The 18,494-nt window shown below is 40.6% G+C and overlaps 3 protein-coding genes across 9 annotated transcripts in view; 2 read left to right on the top strand and 1 right to left on the bottom strand.

Moving 5' to 3' along the window:
* Nucleotides 1-2,664, top strand: part of RHPN2 (rhophilin Rho GTPase binding protein 2) — a 59,582-nt gene extending 56,918 nt beyond the window's left edge. For 2 of the 3 annotated variants that reach the window (XM_075576358.1, XM_075576356.1), the window contains one exon: nucleotides 135-2,664. In XM_075576358.1, the coding sequence (XP_075432473.1) occupies nucleotides 135-386 (252 nt within the window). In that variant the 3' untranslated portion in view covers nucleotides 387-2,664. The remainder of the gene's footprint in view (nucleotides 1-134) is intronic. The other variant, XM_075576357.1, reaches the window with a different exon arrangement.
* On the bottom strand, nucleotides 292-7,429 carry FAAP24 (FA core complex associated protein 24). Of its 2 annotated transcripts, none has more exons than XM_075576361.1 (5): nucleotides 7,203-7,429; nucleotides 6,187-6,329; nucleotides 5,214-5,353; nucleotides 4,629-4,781; nucleotides 292-3,317 (listed from the first exon to the last, which is right to left on the bottom strand). In XM_075576361.1, the coding sequence occupies exons 2-5, from the start codon at nucleotides 6,296-6,298 to the stop codon at nucleotides 3,069-3,071; spliced, it is 654 nt and encodes a 217-aa protein (XP_075432476.1). In that variant the 5' UTR covers nucleotides 6,299-6,329; nucleotides 7,203-7,429; the 3' UTR covers nucleotides 292-3,068. The 2 variants fall into 2 exon arrangements, with proteins under 2 accessions (XP_075432476.1, XP_075432477.1); XM_075576362.1 differs by having other exon boundaries at nucleotides 7,313-7,413.
* Nucleotides 7,430-7,575: 146 nt separating this feature from the next.
* CEP89 (centrosomal protein 89) overlaps nucleotides 7,576-18,494 on the top strand; it is a 91,046-nt gene continuing 80,127 nt past the window's right edge. For 2 of the 4 annotated variants that reach the window (XM_075576355.1, XM_075576352.1), the window contains exons 1-5: nucleotides 7,576-8,212; nucleotides 10,705-10,811; nucleotides 11,250-11,408; nucleotides 12,387-12,576; nucleotides 15,641-15,749. In XM_075576355.1, coding sequence (XP_075432470.1) covers nucleotides 8,174-8,212; nucleotides 10,705-10,811; nucleotides 11,250-11,408; nucleotides 12,387-12,576; nucleotides 15,641-15,749 — 604 coding nt within the window. In that variant the 5' untranslated portion in view covers nucleotides 7,576-8,173. The remainder of the gene's footprint in view (nucleotides 8,213-10,704; nucleotides 10,812-11,249; nucleotides 11,409-12,386; nucleotides 12,577-15,640; nucleotides 15,750-18,494) is intronic. The other 2 variants (XM_075576353.1, XM_075576351.1) reach the window with 1 other exon arrangement.

Below are 18,494 nucleotides of genomic sequence, written 5' to 3'. Positions count from 1 at the left end.
CTTCAACCAATGGCAAACAGGCATTGAAATAGGCACAGGACATACAAAATAGGTATAGTGTATGAGTCATATATTTGCTTTAGCTTGTAGCATAGGTCAAATTGCATTACTTATGTTTCTGTTTGTTCTGCCAGCAGAAAAGTGCCACCTATTATGCTGGGATGCAGAAGACGTACTCGATGATATGTTTGGCCATGGATGACGACAAGAATCACAAAACAAAAAAAGGCACAAAAAAGTTATCGTTTCTCAGCTGGGGATTTAAAAACAGACAAAAAGCTGCAAGTACCCTCTGTCTCCCATCAGCTGTTGCAGGAAAATCACAACCACACAAGATATTTCCTTCACCGTACGCTACTCTTGGCTGTGACGGCTCCTTGTACTAACAAGTCTATGCAAGTGGATGTTAAGGAAATGTTGCTTTCTAAGTGCACAAAAACTTTGCACATATTAGTGACCACTGAAAATGTGTGTAAAACTGGAGGTGTGATTACTTGTGTAATTAAGGACCTCTTCCTTAACTTCTTTTATCAACATACATTTTGTTTCTGAGAACAGTCGGTGAAGGTCACTCATTCATGGCGAAGTCCTAGTATAGCAATCACGCTACGCTATATGGCAGTGCCCTAGTATAGCAATCACGCTACGCTATATGGCAGTGTCCTAGTATAGCAATCACGCTCCGCTATACGGCAGTGTCCTAGTATAGCAATCACGCTCCGCTGATTAACCCGTTTGTGTTAGCAAAGTATTTGTTAATAAAACACAGCACGGCTGTACTTAAATGGAACATCCCTGTGAAAGAAAATAAACACTTCATCATACTGCATTTGTGAACACATTTTGCAGTTTAGAGCCTCCAATTGTTGCATTCATTGAGCATAAACCTTATGAGTAGTATGTGTATAAATTAGATGGTTAATTCTGCCTCTGTCCGAGTTAAGGTGAATTTAATTCTGGAACTTGGTAGAATTCTGTTCAGGATACGAAGTGTATGCAACTACAGTTCCCTATCCTAGACTTACCCCCTTCAGCTCACGAGGGGCCAGCAATGCGCTATTGTCGCCCACTTGTACTGGACTGGTTAAAATAGTTATGTATTTTTTTCAATGTTTATAAAAGACCAAATGTAAATATGATAATTTTAAAAGATTTTTCAATTTAAAGTTATAGTTCATCCTAGCTTTAGTGTCGACACTAATCTATTATGTGAAATAGTTGGAAATAAAGATTTGTTTTAGTTCCTGAAATAGTAAGAGAACTAATTTTCCTTTCAATCATTCCTATAAAGAGGAGGGGGAAGAAATGGGCAATAAAATCACAGCGTACAAGATGTATTCGCTTGAGTTGAATGGTTTCCATTTGCTGATGGTATTTAAAATCCAAAGCAAAATAATCCTGGATTTCAACAAACACTTATATTGAAAAATATAAATGTTTCTATAGGATTTTACACAGCTAAAGATGTAATTTCTGATTAATGCAGCTTTGAGCTTGCCTTAAATAACCCAAAAGCAATTAAAACGTGAATTGAAATTACGTAAAAAGATAGATTTAGTGATGCAAACTGTTCCTAGTGAAACACATTGTAAAACAATCACAGCTTGTATATTTACTTTTAACCAAAGACATTTGCACACCAATACAGGCGACCCTAGTATGGTTCCTATGCTGCTAGAAATACTTTGAGGCTCAAACATACTGTATGCGTCTCTACAATCACTGCTAGAAAACGGAAGCACAATGGTTCTCCGGTCCATAGCGGTGCTCTGGTTTAAAAATGTTTAGGTGACTGACCACTGTTCTGTGTAATGCTGGACGACTCCTGATGTTTCCTTAATATAGAATATAACTTTGTGGATATTTAAAAGATGAAGCTGCTAACATGTTGTTGTTGTTAAACTGAGATGCTATCTACAGAGTAGATAATACACTATTTGCTTCTGAAAACTTTAATGTTGTAGATCGCTTTGAGAATTGATGCTATAAGAATGCATTAGGCGTCCCGTCCCTGCCATCCACTCACCACACTTGCTTAGAAGCTCTTGGGTGCGTGTAATTTCACTAAAATCATCACATGGGTAAGTCACACCATCACAGCTTAAGGGGACTTATTTTATATGAGCTGAAGCAACTGAGCGAAGTAAATGGGGAATTTGAGCTGAAAATGGCCTGAGGGACTGTTTCCGTTGGACGAATAAGCCGATAAATGCTTCAATTTCTGTTTACCTGTGCAGCCTCCTTGGTTTAATATGTGAAAAATGTGTATATATGTTACAAAATAGATTTTGCATTTTCTTTTTAGGTTTGTATAAGACTGTATATACTTAAGTCTATTTATAATAAACTATAATATTGCTATCAGACAGAAATGATACAGCTTTGATTGCAGTTGATTACTGTCTGAAGTGACAAACTTGTACGATACATTTCTGAAATGTTGAAAGCTTGTAGTACCAGAGGAGATGGTCACACCAATTCCTTTGCAATTCTTTAATAGACTCTGGCAAACACTCGTTAAGTCTACTATAACATCTGCATTTTCATTGTGCAATATTTAGATTGATTGATTAAAATAAAAATATATACAATATTGTAAACAAGCAGCACATTTGGATGGAACTGTAACAATGTCTGAGTCAAATAAATAAGTTTAATTTTAAACTGATCTTGCGTTATTTCTCAGCATATCTCATTTTTAGGAGAATTGACATGTTCAATGTAGGAACCCAACAGTCCATTAAATCCGATGACCGTTTAAGGGGTCATTGAACAAAACAGAGGAATAAGGCCATTGCAATATGAACCCAAGAACAGTACAAAAACATTACATGGATACATATAAAAAAAAAATACCCCCAGCATTTCAAATCAAACAGATAGCACTGCTGCGAGTGACAGATCTGGCCTTAATTCAGTATGTGGATAAAAAAAATCATTGTATGAAGACCTCTGGAGCGTCCATTTCTTCTTGCTTTGAGGATGTGTCCTGCTTAACGGATTTGGACAGTCTCGATGATGCCTTTGCTTGACCACAAAGAAAAAATACGGTTAAACCGACCACTTTGTCACCTTGTTTGAACAAAGAATGAATGAATCTGCTTTGCAATCCCTTGTCCCACCACAGTTTCCAGTTCTGTGACAGAAGCGTTAGAGAGGAGTTGAATGGTTGGGAAATGTTGGAGAAGCTGCAGGGCTTTCACCTTCCCCACACCTGGAATACGCTGCACCGTCTGGAGAATCGACGCTTCAGCAAGCTGGGAGCGCTTCTTGCGAATGAACGGGTTGCTGCTCCCATCTCTGCTTTGCTCTTGTATCTAAAAGAAGTAAAGCATGAGCTAAAAGAAAGATGTAAGTCAACCTGCTTACCCCCCTGTCCCCCCACCCCAAGAAAAAAAAGCACTCCCAATATTAAGGGTTTCCTTACATTTTCTTTAGAAATCATTTATATACAGTTTCAGGAGCTGCCAACTCCAGCCCTCAGGGCCCACCAACAAGTCAGGTTAAGAATATGCCTGCTTTGGCACAGGTGCCTCAATCATTCTGATTGAGCCACCTGTGCTGAAGCAGGGAAATCCTTAAAACCTAATCTGTTGATGGCCCCTGAGGACTGGAGGTGGGCATTCCTGGTATATATAATCAAAGTATTACTAGCTCTGTCCCTGCATCAAAAGAAGAATGCAATACTTTGTATGACTGCACACTTCCACCTGAAACAGCTTTTTCTATTTTGAGATCAAAACATTCCCCTTCCAAAAAAATAAAGGCCCTCCATATATAGGAGTTGCGGGTTTCTACTGCTGGCCTCAATGGCTCCAATTCCCTCCAGAAGGCAAACAACCCCAACCAAAGAATGTCACGAGGTACATAGAATCAATAGTGCAAGTATGGATAGTAAAGAGCTGAAGTGTACAGATACTCAGCACTCATGTTGTAGGGCAGGTGTAACAATGAGAAACTTGTCACAACCAGCTGTCAGTTGGTAGTGATTTTCATGTTACTAATTGATTCATATAGAGGCACAGGTTTAGAAACAAAATGCAAATATTGCATGCGTTAACCATTTCTAGAAAGGGTGGGAATGACAAACTGCAGCTTATTGTATAATACAACTTAAAGCTGCAGTTCAAGCTGCCATTTTAAATTATTTTTTTTTCCATTCAATATGCGCATCAATACAATCTGCACACTGACGGGTGATTAGCCAAGCTGCAGATCGATCTGTTCTCCTGTAATTGATCGCTTATTTAATTCAGTTATTGCTGCACTACATTACCCACTATGCAGAGTTCTGTGTGGAAGATCATGTGACCAGGCAGTTACTAGATACAATTGGTGCACTGCTAGAGAGAGGGCAGGGCTCAAGAGCCAGAGCCTGTCAGAATAGGAAGGGGGTGTGATTTTGTAAATGGTTTTTATAGAAAAAAAAAATGGTTCCTACATTAAAAATGTCTTAATAAAACAAAAAACAAAAACACCCCACGTAGGATATTGCTTGAACTGCAGCTTTAAAAGGAAACGGTTCTTTCCAAAAGTATTGTTATTTCACCTCATGGACTCGCTGTACTTGTAATATACTTTTTCGCGGTATATGGGAGTTATAGAAAGAAGAAAAGTGGTTGACTTACTAATTGAAAAAGAAGTTGTGCTGCTTCGCTCTGATTGGTCACTGGGAGTAACGCCATGCCAAGCTCTAGTACAACGAAGTTCTGTACCGGAGGGAAGTACTGATCACTGAGCCGCGTTCTCTCGGCGATCACAATGCCATTCAGATTGCAGGCCTTTACCAGAACATTAAAACAACTCAATCAGACAAGGAATCCATTTTGCGCATGCAGAACACCTGAAGACACCTACTTAGAACGGAAAACATTAACATAGCAGATGCACCTTTTAGTTTCTCCTTCTTATGAAAAAAGAGTCTGCCCAGGCAGTGCCAAAAACAACCATTTTGGTTCTGGGTTTTCAGGAGAACTCACTTTTTTTAAATCCCAGTCATGCACATCGTTCAATTTCTAGTGTCTCTCTCACTACAATGTAATTTGCTTTTATAGCCATTTCCCACTCTATTAAAGTCTTTCACTTCAAGTTTAATCTTTAATAGTACTGACATTTAAAGATGAATGCTGTAGATCAGGTGTGTGCAAACTGGGGGGTCGTGAGATTTTCAGAGGGGTAAGGGAGTGGTTGGACAGGTGCACTGAAATACTTACTTTTCTAAAACGAACAAGTCTCCTTTTAAAAGCATTTCCGGACACCATGTCACTTTCTGATATATACAGTACGCAGGTTCTGTTGGAAAGATGGAAGTCCACCAGTCCCAAACCATCTTCAAACACGAGCTTTATTTTTCCTAGTATAGCAAAAGCATGACATGAACACTTTTTACACTGAGTTACGGTTAAACCATCTTCTAATCTATTGAGAAGACTTCTGTACAAAACCTTATAGCTTCAAAATGTTTTCCTTTGCGCAACAGTTATTTTAACTAGGAGTCCCATTGGGAGAAAAGTACTATATAAATAAAGCTATTCTAAAACAATTACAATCCCGTCTATTTAAAGGTGTAAAGATGCAATATAAACCGTAAATAAATTCCATTAGATATGCAGATTCTTCCCTAAAAAAGTGAATTCATCATAATGCCCTCTGTGCTTAGGTTTTGCTATATTGTTTGACGCGATTATTAAAATCCAAGTACAGTACTGTAGCATCATCTATATTTTATTTTCCCTTCAAGGAAAAGCAGAAAATTCCCACCCCAGAAGTCTATACGAGTTTGACTCTCAATGTTTGTATCTTGCCCCATAAGCATATCCTGCTCTTTTTGAATCCCTGGCTTCTGAGTTAAAGTTTTCATCTACACTGGGTTCTGGAGAGAGCTCCATTTTAACCTCTGGGTCCTGTCACTTTTCAAACATCTGGGCGGAGCATTCTATTTTAAAAATAAAAACAGCATTGTGAGGGCAGGAGAAGCAAAAGCAAAAAAAAAAATCAATTGCAAACATTTTTCCATCCGCGCAGACGGCTGCGTGAAAAGTTATGGCTATGTATCAATGAAAACAAACGCATGAATCTGCATGTTCTTTAAACCGGAAAGGCCTAAATTCCAATGGATTGAATAGGAATTATAGATAAATATTCGGAACGTTTTCTATTGTGTTAAAACACAATTCTTAACCATACCTTGTAATAGCCGAGCCAACTCCGATCCGATCCATTTCTCACTTCCAATGGCATGTCCGTAGGGAACCGCAGCGGCTCCGGGCCTCACCGGAGTGCCCACCATTGAAGACATTCTGTGTTTGTCCTATATACTAAGTGACATACTAGGAGAGAAACAGAGAATAAGACCGCTTGTAATTCTACCTTTAGAATAATTCTAAAAAGGCCTTTAAAATGGGACTGATTAACAGGGGCCCGTGATTGGACTTTCCTTTAATATACTTAAATAAAATGACATAAGTAACTATTTTACATGGAATACAACTTCTGATGTCTAATACAGATTTTTTTGGTCATACAGAATAATTTAAGGAAAATGGTATTTCAGACGGACAGCAGAATTCCATAAAATAACTTATTTGTTACAGTACCATGTTCCAATTAATACTGTAATTGCAATCTGTTACGCACGCGAAGTTTCAGACCCGCAGCAGCTCTTATATTCTAGGTTAGAAGTTGCATAGATTCCCTTAAAGTTTTACCTTTACACTTAGGTGGTCTGGCAGCAGCAGTGCCACTTAACCCCCGGCCCTACCGCGATCACATGATCCGGCTTGTGCCTGGAAGCCCTGAACAGAAGTGGAGGGGGCTCCACTTCTGTTTCAATCAGGCTGGCAGATCGGTTGAAGCAGTCAGCCATATTGCACCCTGGAAAATGAGCCCCCAACGCCCTCTCTAATAGCGTGTCTGAGATCAGATGCATTGTAAGGAACCCCAACCCTCTCTAATAGCGCGTCTGAGATCAGATGCATTGTAAGGAACCCCGACCCTCTCTAATAGCGCGTCTGAGATCAGATACATTGTAAGGAACCCCGACCCTCTCTAATAGCGCGTCTGAGATCAGATGCACTGTAAGGAACCCAACCCTCTCTAATAGCGCGTCTGAGATCAGGGTGAGTTCTCCTGACCTGGGTATTAGCCCCTTATTCCCCTGTGTCTCACATACTTCTTACTAAACCAGGATTAACAGAACAAACCATTTGCTTGTAGAACCAGCAGAGGTCTCCCTGCCCCTTCCAGCTGCTTCCATGACACGTTATCTCCTCACACAGAACCGGACCAGTACCGCCGCCTGCACCGGCCTCACCTAACGGCTCCAACGGTCATACTGACCACCACACCGGGCATAGGATCCAGCGCTGATTAGCCATTGAAGCTGCCCGTCTCTGTCGCCGTCCAATCAACAAAGAGCTTCAGCCACGTGACGACAAGCGAGGGGCGGGTTCCGCAACCCTCGAACTTCCCTATCCCGGCCAAACTTTCCCTCGGCAACGACGCGCGTGCGGTTGCTAAGGGGGGCCCAAGTAAGAAGGGCACTGATTGGTGAAAGTCGAAGCAGTCGCCCAATGGGACGCGGCGTTAGTGACGGGCGGCAGCTACAGTGTGAGGGGGCTGTTCGCCTTCTTTTGAAAGTCCCGGAGTGGCGCAGTGTGTGTGTGTGTCACTGTGTGACCCGGTGTGTGTCACTGTGTGACCCGGTGTGTGTCACTGTGTGACCCGGTGTGTGTCACTGTGATCCGGTGTGTGTCACTGTGATCCGGTGTGTGTGTCACTGTGACCCGGTGTGTGTCACTGTGTGTCTCACTTTGACCCGGTGTGTGTCTGTCTCACTGTGACCCGGTGTGTCTGTGTGTCACTGTGACCTGGTGTGTGTCACTGTGTGTCTCTGTGTGTCTCACTTTGACCCGGTGTGTGTGTGTGTGTCGCTGTGTGAGTCACTGTGTCTCACTGTGACCCGGTGTGTGTCTGTCACTGTGTCTCACTGTGACCCGGTGTGTGTCTGTGTGTCTGTCACTGTCTCACTGTGACCCGGTGTGTGTCTGTCACTGTGTCCCGGTGTGTGTCTGTGTGTCTGTCACTGTCTCACTGACCCGGTGTGTGTCTGTGTGTCTGTCACTGTGTCTCACTGTGGCCCGGTGTTGGTGACAGGCCGGCAGCAGGAAGCGCAATGGCTTTTACTTTCCGGAGGAGAGACAGAAATCAGTTTGTAAGTAAAATAAAAACCATCACCCTCCTTTTTAACCCTTTCACTGCCAGAGCTGCCACCTCTCCCACATACACCACATCGTACTGCGCTCTGGAACATGTTGGCGCTTTATAAATAAATCGGAATAATAATAAACTACCCACTATTTAACCCCATTCAGCGCTTGAAGGGCATGCAACGCATCATGCTTTATAAGTAAATGATAGCAATATGTATTTATAAAACGCGGTGCATGGCCTGTCAGCGCTGAAGCGGTTAAATAGTGGGCAGTTTTATTAATATAATTTATTTTAAAAACTGGCTTTGCGTGCCTTTTCAGCACTGAAGGGGTGGACGAGAGACCAGTTACGTGTTTTACAAACACGATGCGTTGCCCAATGGGGAAACTAGCTGATGCCAGTAATTATTTACTTGCTATTGAAGAAATCGGTGTGGATGCTGGTGCATGGTTTCCCTTTGCCTCATTGCTCTCCCATGGTTAGGCAGTGGTGCGAGTGACGGCGCGTGCGGCTCGAACACAATGTAAGGGAACTATAGGGACGGCCATAGTGTGAGTACGCGCGATGGAGCGGCAGATTTTCCAGCAGACAAATGAATTTGTTGCGCGATGGCTGGGTCACGTGAGCGGTTCAGCCAATGAGGGCGAACCAGCTTCGTGATGTCACGGCCACGCCTTCCCGTCGCTGTGGATCTCAGGCTACAAATTACTCTGCCAACAGGCGCGTGTGACGCAATGCGCTCTGTCACGCACGCCCATTATATCCAAGGCTTAATGCTCACAATCTACAGGAGTGATGGGTATCACTGTGTTCGAACCTTTATACCTGGTGGTTGAAGTGTGATGGTACTAGGGGGCGCAGAGTATGACTCCGTTATCTTCGCTCATCGCTTTTTTCATTCAAAACTTGCAATTCTTTATTTTAGAAACCCTTTGTTACTTTCTATTTTTACAACATAATTATTGCTTAAATCTTTCCAAAATGTTGTTCAAAGAACTTTGCGTCACTATTTCATAAATGTGGAATGTTTGTAAACCAGGTGCAGTGCCACTACTTTTTTAAGCCACTTGGACCATGGTGTGTACCAGCTCAAGGGGTTAAATGTAGCTGGCCAAAAACATCAGGGATGTACATGCATTTTTTAAACTGTATCCTAGAAATGTTTATAAATGTTGAAGTCTGAAAATGAGGGAGGATTGTAGTTGTGTAATATGCGCAGTGCAAGTTCGAACTCTGAAGTTCACTTTTAACATACGATAATGAAAATCTCTCTTGCCAATGGTTATGTTCCCATCGTTATTACAGTACGTATGTGACATTCATAGTATGTATAATGAATATTGTAACATTTTGATAAATCTTGTTTAACTAATATATTAGAATGTTCTTCTGGTCTTCTAACATATAATAGTTTTTGATCTGTCCCCTTTGGGAAAGTAGTAGAGCACTGACATGTATTGGACGAGAACATGGTAGATCATTCACATCTACAGTATTTACTAAACAAAAGAAATGTGAGGATTATGATGGGAAAATAAGATTAAATTGCCAGTAATTGAGTCTACTTAAAGCATGTCCTCATCTATCTGTAATAAAGATCTCGTGACTGGAGCCAGCCCTGAGCCATCTTCGACATAACCTGCAGGAATGAACTAACTGATCCTAATGCATCACTTGGCCAATCGCCATAATCAATGCAATATACATTGAAATTGCTCCTTTTAACATTACCAAATTGACTTGTTAGTTTTTTAATTTAAATTTTAATTTGCAATTAGAAAATTGACTTATTTTTTTAGACAAAATAAACTTTGTGCCTGGCAGCTTGATGCATACCAAAATGTTATGGTTCGTCCTGCTTGGAGATTATAGTATTTTCGTATTATTTATTTTAAAACTGCAGTCCTGCCTACGTAACCACTTTTTTTTTCAGCATGGTAAGCGGAGGACTCTCCTCAGAGGAAGTGCGTTTGTTTCGGCACCGGGGACCCCCTGGTTCCGAGATACTCGCCTGTAGTATTGCCTCACAGGGACTTACATTTACAGGGAGAGGGAGTGGCTCAGTGAGTAAAGACACTCACTGGCACTGAGAGTTTGAAGCAGGGGAGCCTGGTTCAATTCCTGGTGTTGGCTCCTTGTGACCTTGGGCAAGTCATTTTATCTCCCTGTGCGTCAGGCACCAACAAATAGATTGTAAGCTCCACGGGGCAGGGACATGTGCCTGCAAAATGTCTCTGTGAAGCGCTGCGTAAAACTAGCAGCACTATACAAGAACATGCTATTATTATTATTATTATTATGGCCGTTCAATAGGAAGCTGTCATCAATTACATGGCAGCTTCTTGTTGGCTTGCGGGACAGTGTTCAGCTCTGGAAGCCATCCTGGTTCCCAAGCTGTAAAATAATAGTAAGGCTAGGTGGGATTGCTGCGCTAAGTATATTGTTATTATTCAGTGTCCTTCATCTCTAACTTTTTTTTTTTAAATTGCATAGAAACACATAGCTCATGGCCTGATCCCAGCAGCTACTGTAGCTCCTAGATCTGCAGTTCCCCGTACTCCTCCTCCGCGTAGTCCAAACCCTTCTCCAGAAAGGCCCAGGTAGGATTTTGCGCTTTCTATTGTAATTTATTTTGATTTAGAATGAATGAGAGCATATATACTAAATGTTATTGCATTTACAGCAAAATTGTAACACATCAGTGATGATACTTAAATGCATTTGAGGTTGATTTACAGTTTTTAGGGTTAAGTATATCAAGTAGTTGGGTTATTATCAGAGAACATCATGGTAGACTCCCATAATAACCTAACTTAATTTTACTAAATATTCTAAATTAATAAATGTTATATTATTGGGTTAGGGGAATAGTAAGCATAATGATCCTTTATCAATTAATAGAAATTTCAAGTAGCAATAAAAAATGTTTTTAATTATATTTATTCTCCAATACAGGAACCATGTTCTTGCTAATAAAGTAAAATAAATTAGATGTATTTTAATGTTAAATGTAATATTATTTGTATAATCTTTTCTAGATCTGCCCTTGCGGCAGCCATTTTGATGACGTCTTTAACAGGTCGGATAGTTGCCATGCCGCAACCTCGCCAGCGATCATACTCTGAAAATGACAGTACACATGTTGAGGAAAATAGCATCATTGAGCCATACGCTACTGCAAGAGATCTGGGAGTGGAGTAAGTGTAGACATGTACATGCCCAGCAACAATAGCGTAAAGGAATCTCATATATACATTTGTTAAATGTTGCTACTGTCCTGCTTTGAATGATGACATGTTACAGGTAGTGGGAAAATAAGGAACCCTGTCAGAAAGGTGTTTCCTACAATGGGGGTAATAGCAGGAAGCCTCCATATTGCATACGCATGGTAGCCCGAAATGTAAACTGATTTTAGCACAGTGGCTTGGCTGAGTAGAATAGGAATTGGAGATGGATAAGGTACTGGATTGCCCTAGGGATGGGAGGTGGACTGTCTGGTAAATAGTGAGTGGAAAAATAAATAGCTAGGTAAAAGCAATGTATTAATAATAAGCATATAAAATAGTTTGAGGACAGTCTATCATCATAATTCCGTATGGTAGTAAAGTATCAGTCTTTACAAAAGCATTCTGTATAAGTGTGGATCACAGACCAGTCTATCTGTGGCTGCTAGGTGGTAACTAATGGTCAGTTCACATATGGATCAGTAGATAGTTAATTTGGTCAGAATGAGACCTCTCCTTACGGTAGTTGTGGGGATAACCCTGCATATAGTGCCCTCAGGACCTCTGTCCAGTACTTCTGACCGTAAAGTACTAGAGAGGGGGGATTATAGATGGTAGAGGTACAACAGCCAGTAAGTAGATATTGGCACTTAAATATAGAACAGTATTCTTTATTAGGTTCACTTACTTGGTTACGGTCATGTGGTCTAGTCTACCCCGGATTCAGGGAATCCCCACAATCCGCTTGTTTGTGCTTTCAGATTCCAAACCCACAAACAAGCCCATACTTGGTGAAAAGTAACGAGCATTGCTGAATAAGTGCACAATAGCACCTCATGAATTTTATGACAAGCTTAATATTCTGAATTAAGACGATTGAAAAAATAAATGTATTTACAGTTCTCTGTTCATATAAGTTTGTCCTATAATGGGTACTGCCTCGAATTGCAGGCACAACTGGAAGGAGTACGCTCATAGGAAAAGCGTTACATCGCCCGACATGTCTTATCGTTTCGAGGATCAAGACACAGATAATGAAATGTCTGACATAGAAGGAGAGCATGTTCTTCATATTTCTGAGAGGAAAGATGAAAGTATTTCGAATGTGCCGATTTATGCAATTCCACGTAAGGAGAAAAAGGTAAGTCTTTGGCATATGTAGCAGATAACTTGCCATTTTTTTTTGTAAGCCTGTCTATTTTGTGCTGCATATGTGCATTGTATAACATTCCCAGATTAATTTTGTACAGATTAATGCTTCCAATTTCGGGGTTATGGTGTTACCCCTGTGTTTGGTATCTTTTATCTCTCAAGTTGCTTATGCCTGATCTTATTTTATTCGTAATACAGCGGCATTTGAACAGGTATCAGGACCACGTTTATGTACTGAGTCGTAGGATTTGATACAAAAAAAGATATTTATATTTTATGTAGTTTCTATGTGTTAGCGTTTGTATATTGTCAATTAAGTAATATACCATGACTGCCATTAGGATGGAAGTCATATACTGTAATTAACAAATCATCAATAACCTTAGGATCACCACAGATGTAAGATTTTGTGTATTTCAAGCATAATAATTTTTCATGCAACGCTACAGTAATTGGGATTAGCACAGATCCAATTGAAACTGTAAGGCTTATTTTATAGTTGGCACGCGTGTGTACGAACGCTCGTGCACTTTTTGCGTGTACGGGTCCGTGCTGTGAGCGACAGGCTATGACGGGTGTGTGTGTGTGAGTTTTATATAGATTGTTTGTTTGAAACTTAATTTATAATATAATATTTAAAAAATTAAAAAAAAGTGAGAATAAATAATTTATTAACATAACATGTGCAACTTTGATAAAAATAAACACATACACACCTCACTCTGAGCATCGTGAAAAGATTATTTTCTGAGTCTTCCCCCCGATCGGCCGGCTCCACACTCACTGCCGTGCGCACGCGGCCCTAGTATAGAACGCCTGGCTAACCACAGCCAATTATAAGTGCCGCGCGCATGCACGCACGGCGAAGCAAGAGCGCCCACTATATTATGGGCCTAAGGATGAGAAGAGGATTCAAAAGGTGTGATATACTGTAGTATACTGCACACAACTGGTTGTAGTTTGTAATGCTGCCAGCAGGGGGAGCTGTCTGTTTAAATACAGAAACTAAAACTGTTTGTGACAAGATTACCATGATCATCAAATCTCTGTAATTAGTTGAGGTGAAACATTAGGATTTAAAAAAACCCTGATTTTAATTACCATTATGATGTTTAAAATATACAGGAAGTCAGTTTTTATCAAATTGTTTCTATAATGCTAATAAGGCGAGCAAGGTGGATAATGTATGTCATTGTGAGTTCATTGATTATTTTTATTTTTTTTGCATTAATTATATTTTTTTATTGTACAATCTGTGCAGCCTTGATCCCATTTCCTCTCATCTCATCCCCATTTGCTCCCTCTACTTGCACACATTTTCACCTCACTAAACTACCTTTCCCTCTGCATTCAAACATGCAATAGTCACAAATACTGTATCTTTAAAACCAACACCCTTGATCATAATCCCTCCTCTAACTATCGCCCTGTCTCTCTCCTGCCTTTTACATCCAAGTTTCTTCACGTTTACTCAATTTTCCTCAACAGACCCATTGCTATCTAGCTTCCGAACTGCTCATGCCACGGACACTACCCTCCGCAAAGTAGAAAAGATCTACGCTGCAAACTCTCAGCGCTCTTCTCCCTTCCGATTCTGCTTGACCTCTGCTGCTTTTGACAGTGTTGGCTACCCTAAACTCCTGCAAATTATTCCTCTTGGTATTTATAACACAGCGTTCTCCTCTTATTCTGCAGTGTCTCCATTGCTAGTTCTTCCTTTTCTCCTGTCGACCTGTTGACAGTCCTCAGTCAGGGACCACTCCTTTTCTCTCTATATAGACTCTCACGTAGTGATCTCGTTTCTTACATCACCTCTATGCAGGCGATACACCAATGTATCTTTCAACTCCTAAGCGTACTCCTAACATCCAGTCCCAAGTCACTGGTTGATTGCCTCTCTCTTTCAGGCATGATGGTCTTTCCGTGCCTGAAACTTATGTCTAAAACAGAGCTCATAATAATTTCACCTACACCAAGCCCAATTGCTCCATTTTCTGTCAGACTCAATAACACCAATACTATTCATCCATGCTGCCTGCGTGTAATATTCAATTCCTCCCTCGCTTTCTCCTTTCATATTCATGCTGTTGCTAAATCCTGCCGATTTTCGATTTCTTTTGTCTGCGACATTGCCAAAATCCGCCCTTTCTTATGTTGCTCCACTACTAAAACTCTCATACATACCCTTATTATCTCCCGACTTGACTATTACAACCTTGTCCTCTCAGTCCTTCCTGCCTCCCAACTCCATCCTGTACAATCTATCCAAAATATTGCTGCAAGAGTTAAATCGTCTCTACTCCTGAAATCCTTTCAATGGCTCCCCATCAAACTCTGCATTAACTATACAATTCTCCTCCTCTCTTTCAAGAATCTACATTCTTCTACCCCCTCTTACATCGCGGCTGTAATCTCCCATTATACCCCCTTCTCATCCCTTACACTCTGCTGAAGGCCGTCTCCTCTCTGCTCCATTTGTCTCCATGCACTCTCACGCGTCTCAAACCCCTTTCACTTTGCCTACCTGTAGAACCTGCTCCCCACATTCCTCCTTTTTATGCCTGAAATCTTACTTTCTCAGCAAGGCACTTGATTAAGTTTGGCATGAGGCTACACCTCTCACTCCTGATCCAGCCACACATATGTGCTATACTGCTTGTTTCTATTGTATTCTGTATGTCTTCCATTATTCCATTTAGAGCAAGAGTGGCCAACTCCAGTCCTCAGGGGCCACTAACAGGTCAGGTTTTAAGGATATCCTTGCTTCAGCACAAATGGCTCAATCAGTAGCCCAGTTGTTGAGGACTGGAGTTGGCCACTTTTGATTTTAGATTTTAAGCTCTGTAGGGCAGGAGCTCCCTAATTCCTATTGTTACTGTTTAACGCACTTGTGAAACGTTGTATATTCTCTCCCTGTACTGTCTGTATCACACTGTCATTCTGTAAAGTGTTGTGTATATCGTATAAATAAACACATGCCTACATACATACAGAGATGACTAAACCAACATTTTTAATAAATGACATTAATGTCTCTTCTGTTTATCCCTCAGAAAAATCTCCCAGAAACTGTGGCCATAGTTGATGATCTGAGTGAAATGTCTTCTGACCAACCCGATTTGGAGAATGTTCCAAAGATGTTAAACCCTGTTACCCCGCAAGGTATGACACGCCATGAGTCACTTTTATTTTAACGTACTGCAGTATAAAATGTGCATTACAGAAAGATGTGCTTCTCACACTCGTATCACAAAGAGGCGCTAATAGCTGAAAACTACCCCCTTTTTTTCAGTAGCTTCTGTTTTTTGGATTTTTCCTTGAATAGGAACACTTCTATGTTCAAAGAGTGGAACTACAAAAATAGATCCATTTGTTGTGTGAAAAAAAAAATATGGTCTACTTTGATGGATAAATAGTACAATTATGTCTGGTTTCAGTCTATGACTCACACAGATGGAATAGAAAAAAATACTCTCCCAAAGTCCTTGAAGCTGTTTGATATAAAGCAAAACCAACAATGTCCAAGAAAAATAATAGAATTAAACTAGCATTTAAATAATCTAAATAGAAAGACAAGATGTCACTCCTGTCTTCAAATATATGTATACAGTATACAGAACTTAATTTTTCAGTTGTTTTGGAGAATAGCACTTATCATTGTGGTGGTTTTTTTTATTTTTTTAAATAAGTAGTTTCTTTCACACGTGTACATTAGTTCAGTAAAACAATGCACATGATAGATGATATATATATATATATATATATATATATATATATATATATATATATATATATATATATATAAAATCAACCCCACACTGATGAGACCCATCAAGGTCGAAACAGCTGTCTGTGGGTGGTTTTCTGGGTATGCACCTTAACCCTGGCTGTGCTCAAAGCTGTGACCATGCAGCGCAAGCTTAAGCCTATAGGGAACCATGTTAAAAATGGTTATTGAGGCAAAAAGTGACACTGTGTGCTCATTTGCATGTCATTTCCCAGAATCCCTTGCTGCAGTGGAAGTGCTGTATGCTGGGTGATAATGGGGAAAGGCGGGGTTGCAGACCTGCCTAAGACATGCAGATGAGCATACAGCTATATTTGCATATATATATATATATATATATATATATATATATATATATATATATATATATATATATATATATATATATCATCATTTCACGATAAGCTGTTTTTTGGTGCATTGTTCTTTCATTTTGTGTGTGTATATATTTGTTTAGAATAGGAGAGGCCAACTCCAGTCCTCATGGGCCACCAACAGGTCAGATTTTCAGGGTATCCCTGCTTCAGAACAGGTGGCTCAGTCTTTGACTGAGGCACTGATTGAGCCACCTGTGCTTAAGCAGGGATATTGTTAAAACCTGACCTGTTGGTGGTCCTTGAGAATTCTAGTTGGTCACCCATGGTTTAAAGCAGGGGGGTGCAAGATTATATGCGGGGGGCGCGGGGTTTACAGAGGCCCCGCATGCTTCCCCAAGGTATTTAAATTAAATGCTGGGGAAGCGGCGAAGGCCTCTCTAAAATGCACTTACCTTGGTTCAGACGGCTTCTGGAGACGTGTCACCATGGCAATGCCGCAGGGCCATGACGTCATGACGCCCAGAACGTCTGAACCAAGGTAGGGGGGGGGGGAGGAGGGGCGCACAGGGAAGAGGTCAAAAGGCAGGGGGGCGCAGGAGAAAAAAAATTGCACTCCCCTGGTTTAAAGCATAAATCCTACCATTTTGACCCCCACCTTTTTTATGGGCTAGGAACTGGGGGACCCCCAGACCTGAATGGTAGTATTTTCAGCTCTAGTGACCCCCCGGTACCAAAGATGCTTACTGGCGATGATACCGGCATTACTTCCTGGTTTCTCCAGGGGATTTAAATGGATGCTCAATAGGAAGCTACAACGGGTGCTTGTCTCGTGGGGCCTGCAAGGTTTGAACTGCCATTTTCTTTCAACTTGAGGCCCCTCGATTCCCATGCTGTAAAAATAAAATAAAGGGCAGTGGGGGAGAGAGTAAAAAAAGAGCTATTTCTGCTTTAATTTATATATCAAGTTTTAGACCCAGAATAGAAGATACAAATGGTGGGATTGTGCAAGTTGTTAAAAGCAAAATGTTGTCTATGTAGATTACATGGAAAAGAAGCTCCTGCTGTCAGGTTCTGCAAAGCTGTCAAGAAACATGTTTCAATACGTCCTTCTCCTAGAGTCCTTGTATAGTATAGTACACTATACGGAAGCTTTAAAGCAAAGCATGGATGCTGTTAGTCATCTCCTAACCTTTCGGTCCCAAGAGATCCACATGCTTAAGGTCATATTCACTTTGTGTTCTCTGCTTCCCTACTGGTCTTAATGCCATTTATAGGAAAGTGCGAGTGTGAGTGTTCGCACACACCAGTGTCAAAGCATTGCGGCACACACTTAATTAGTATAAGCAGCAGATCTACAGTTGTCTGGCTATCAGAGTATCTATAAGGTACTGTACGAATATAACAAAGGGATAGGCATTAGTAAATATGCAAAGAAAAAGTCTTTTATTGGCCCAACGTTTCGGCGTTGGGAGCATTGATAAAGGCTCAAGTGGGCAGCCGAAAGTATTATTATTATTTTTAACATATTTATGGTGTGTATAAATAAACCGTGTAAATAAACTCCACTTATTGAAGTCCAGGTCTGCTGGGTCCATTTTGCTTTTGTGCTACACATAGTTTCAGAGCTGGCATTGTGTATTATAGGAGTGCCTCACTTTCACTGACATTTTTCTCTGTCTCTCTCATCTTCATTTTTGTAAAAAAAAGTGCTTATTATTATAAATATATGTTTTAACCTGTTTCAGTGCTATCATCAGAACACAATGGGACATTTATGTGAATTGGTGTATAAGTGTGCATTAT

Source organism: Ascaphus truei, chromosome 19, assembly GCF_040206685.1.
Source record: "Ascaphus truei isolate aAscTru1 chromosome 19, aAscTru1.hap1, whole genome shotgun sequence".
Taxonomy (NCBI): domain Eukaryota; kingdom Metazoa; phylum Chordata; class Amphibia; order Anura; family Ascaphidae; genus Ascaphus; species Ascaphus truei.
Note: the sequence above shows the minus strand (reverse complement) of the source record. Positions and strands in the feature narration are given on the sequence as shown.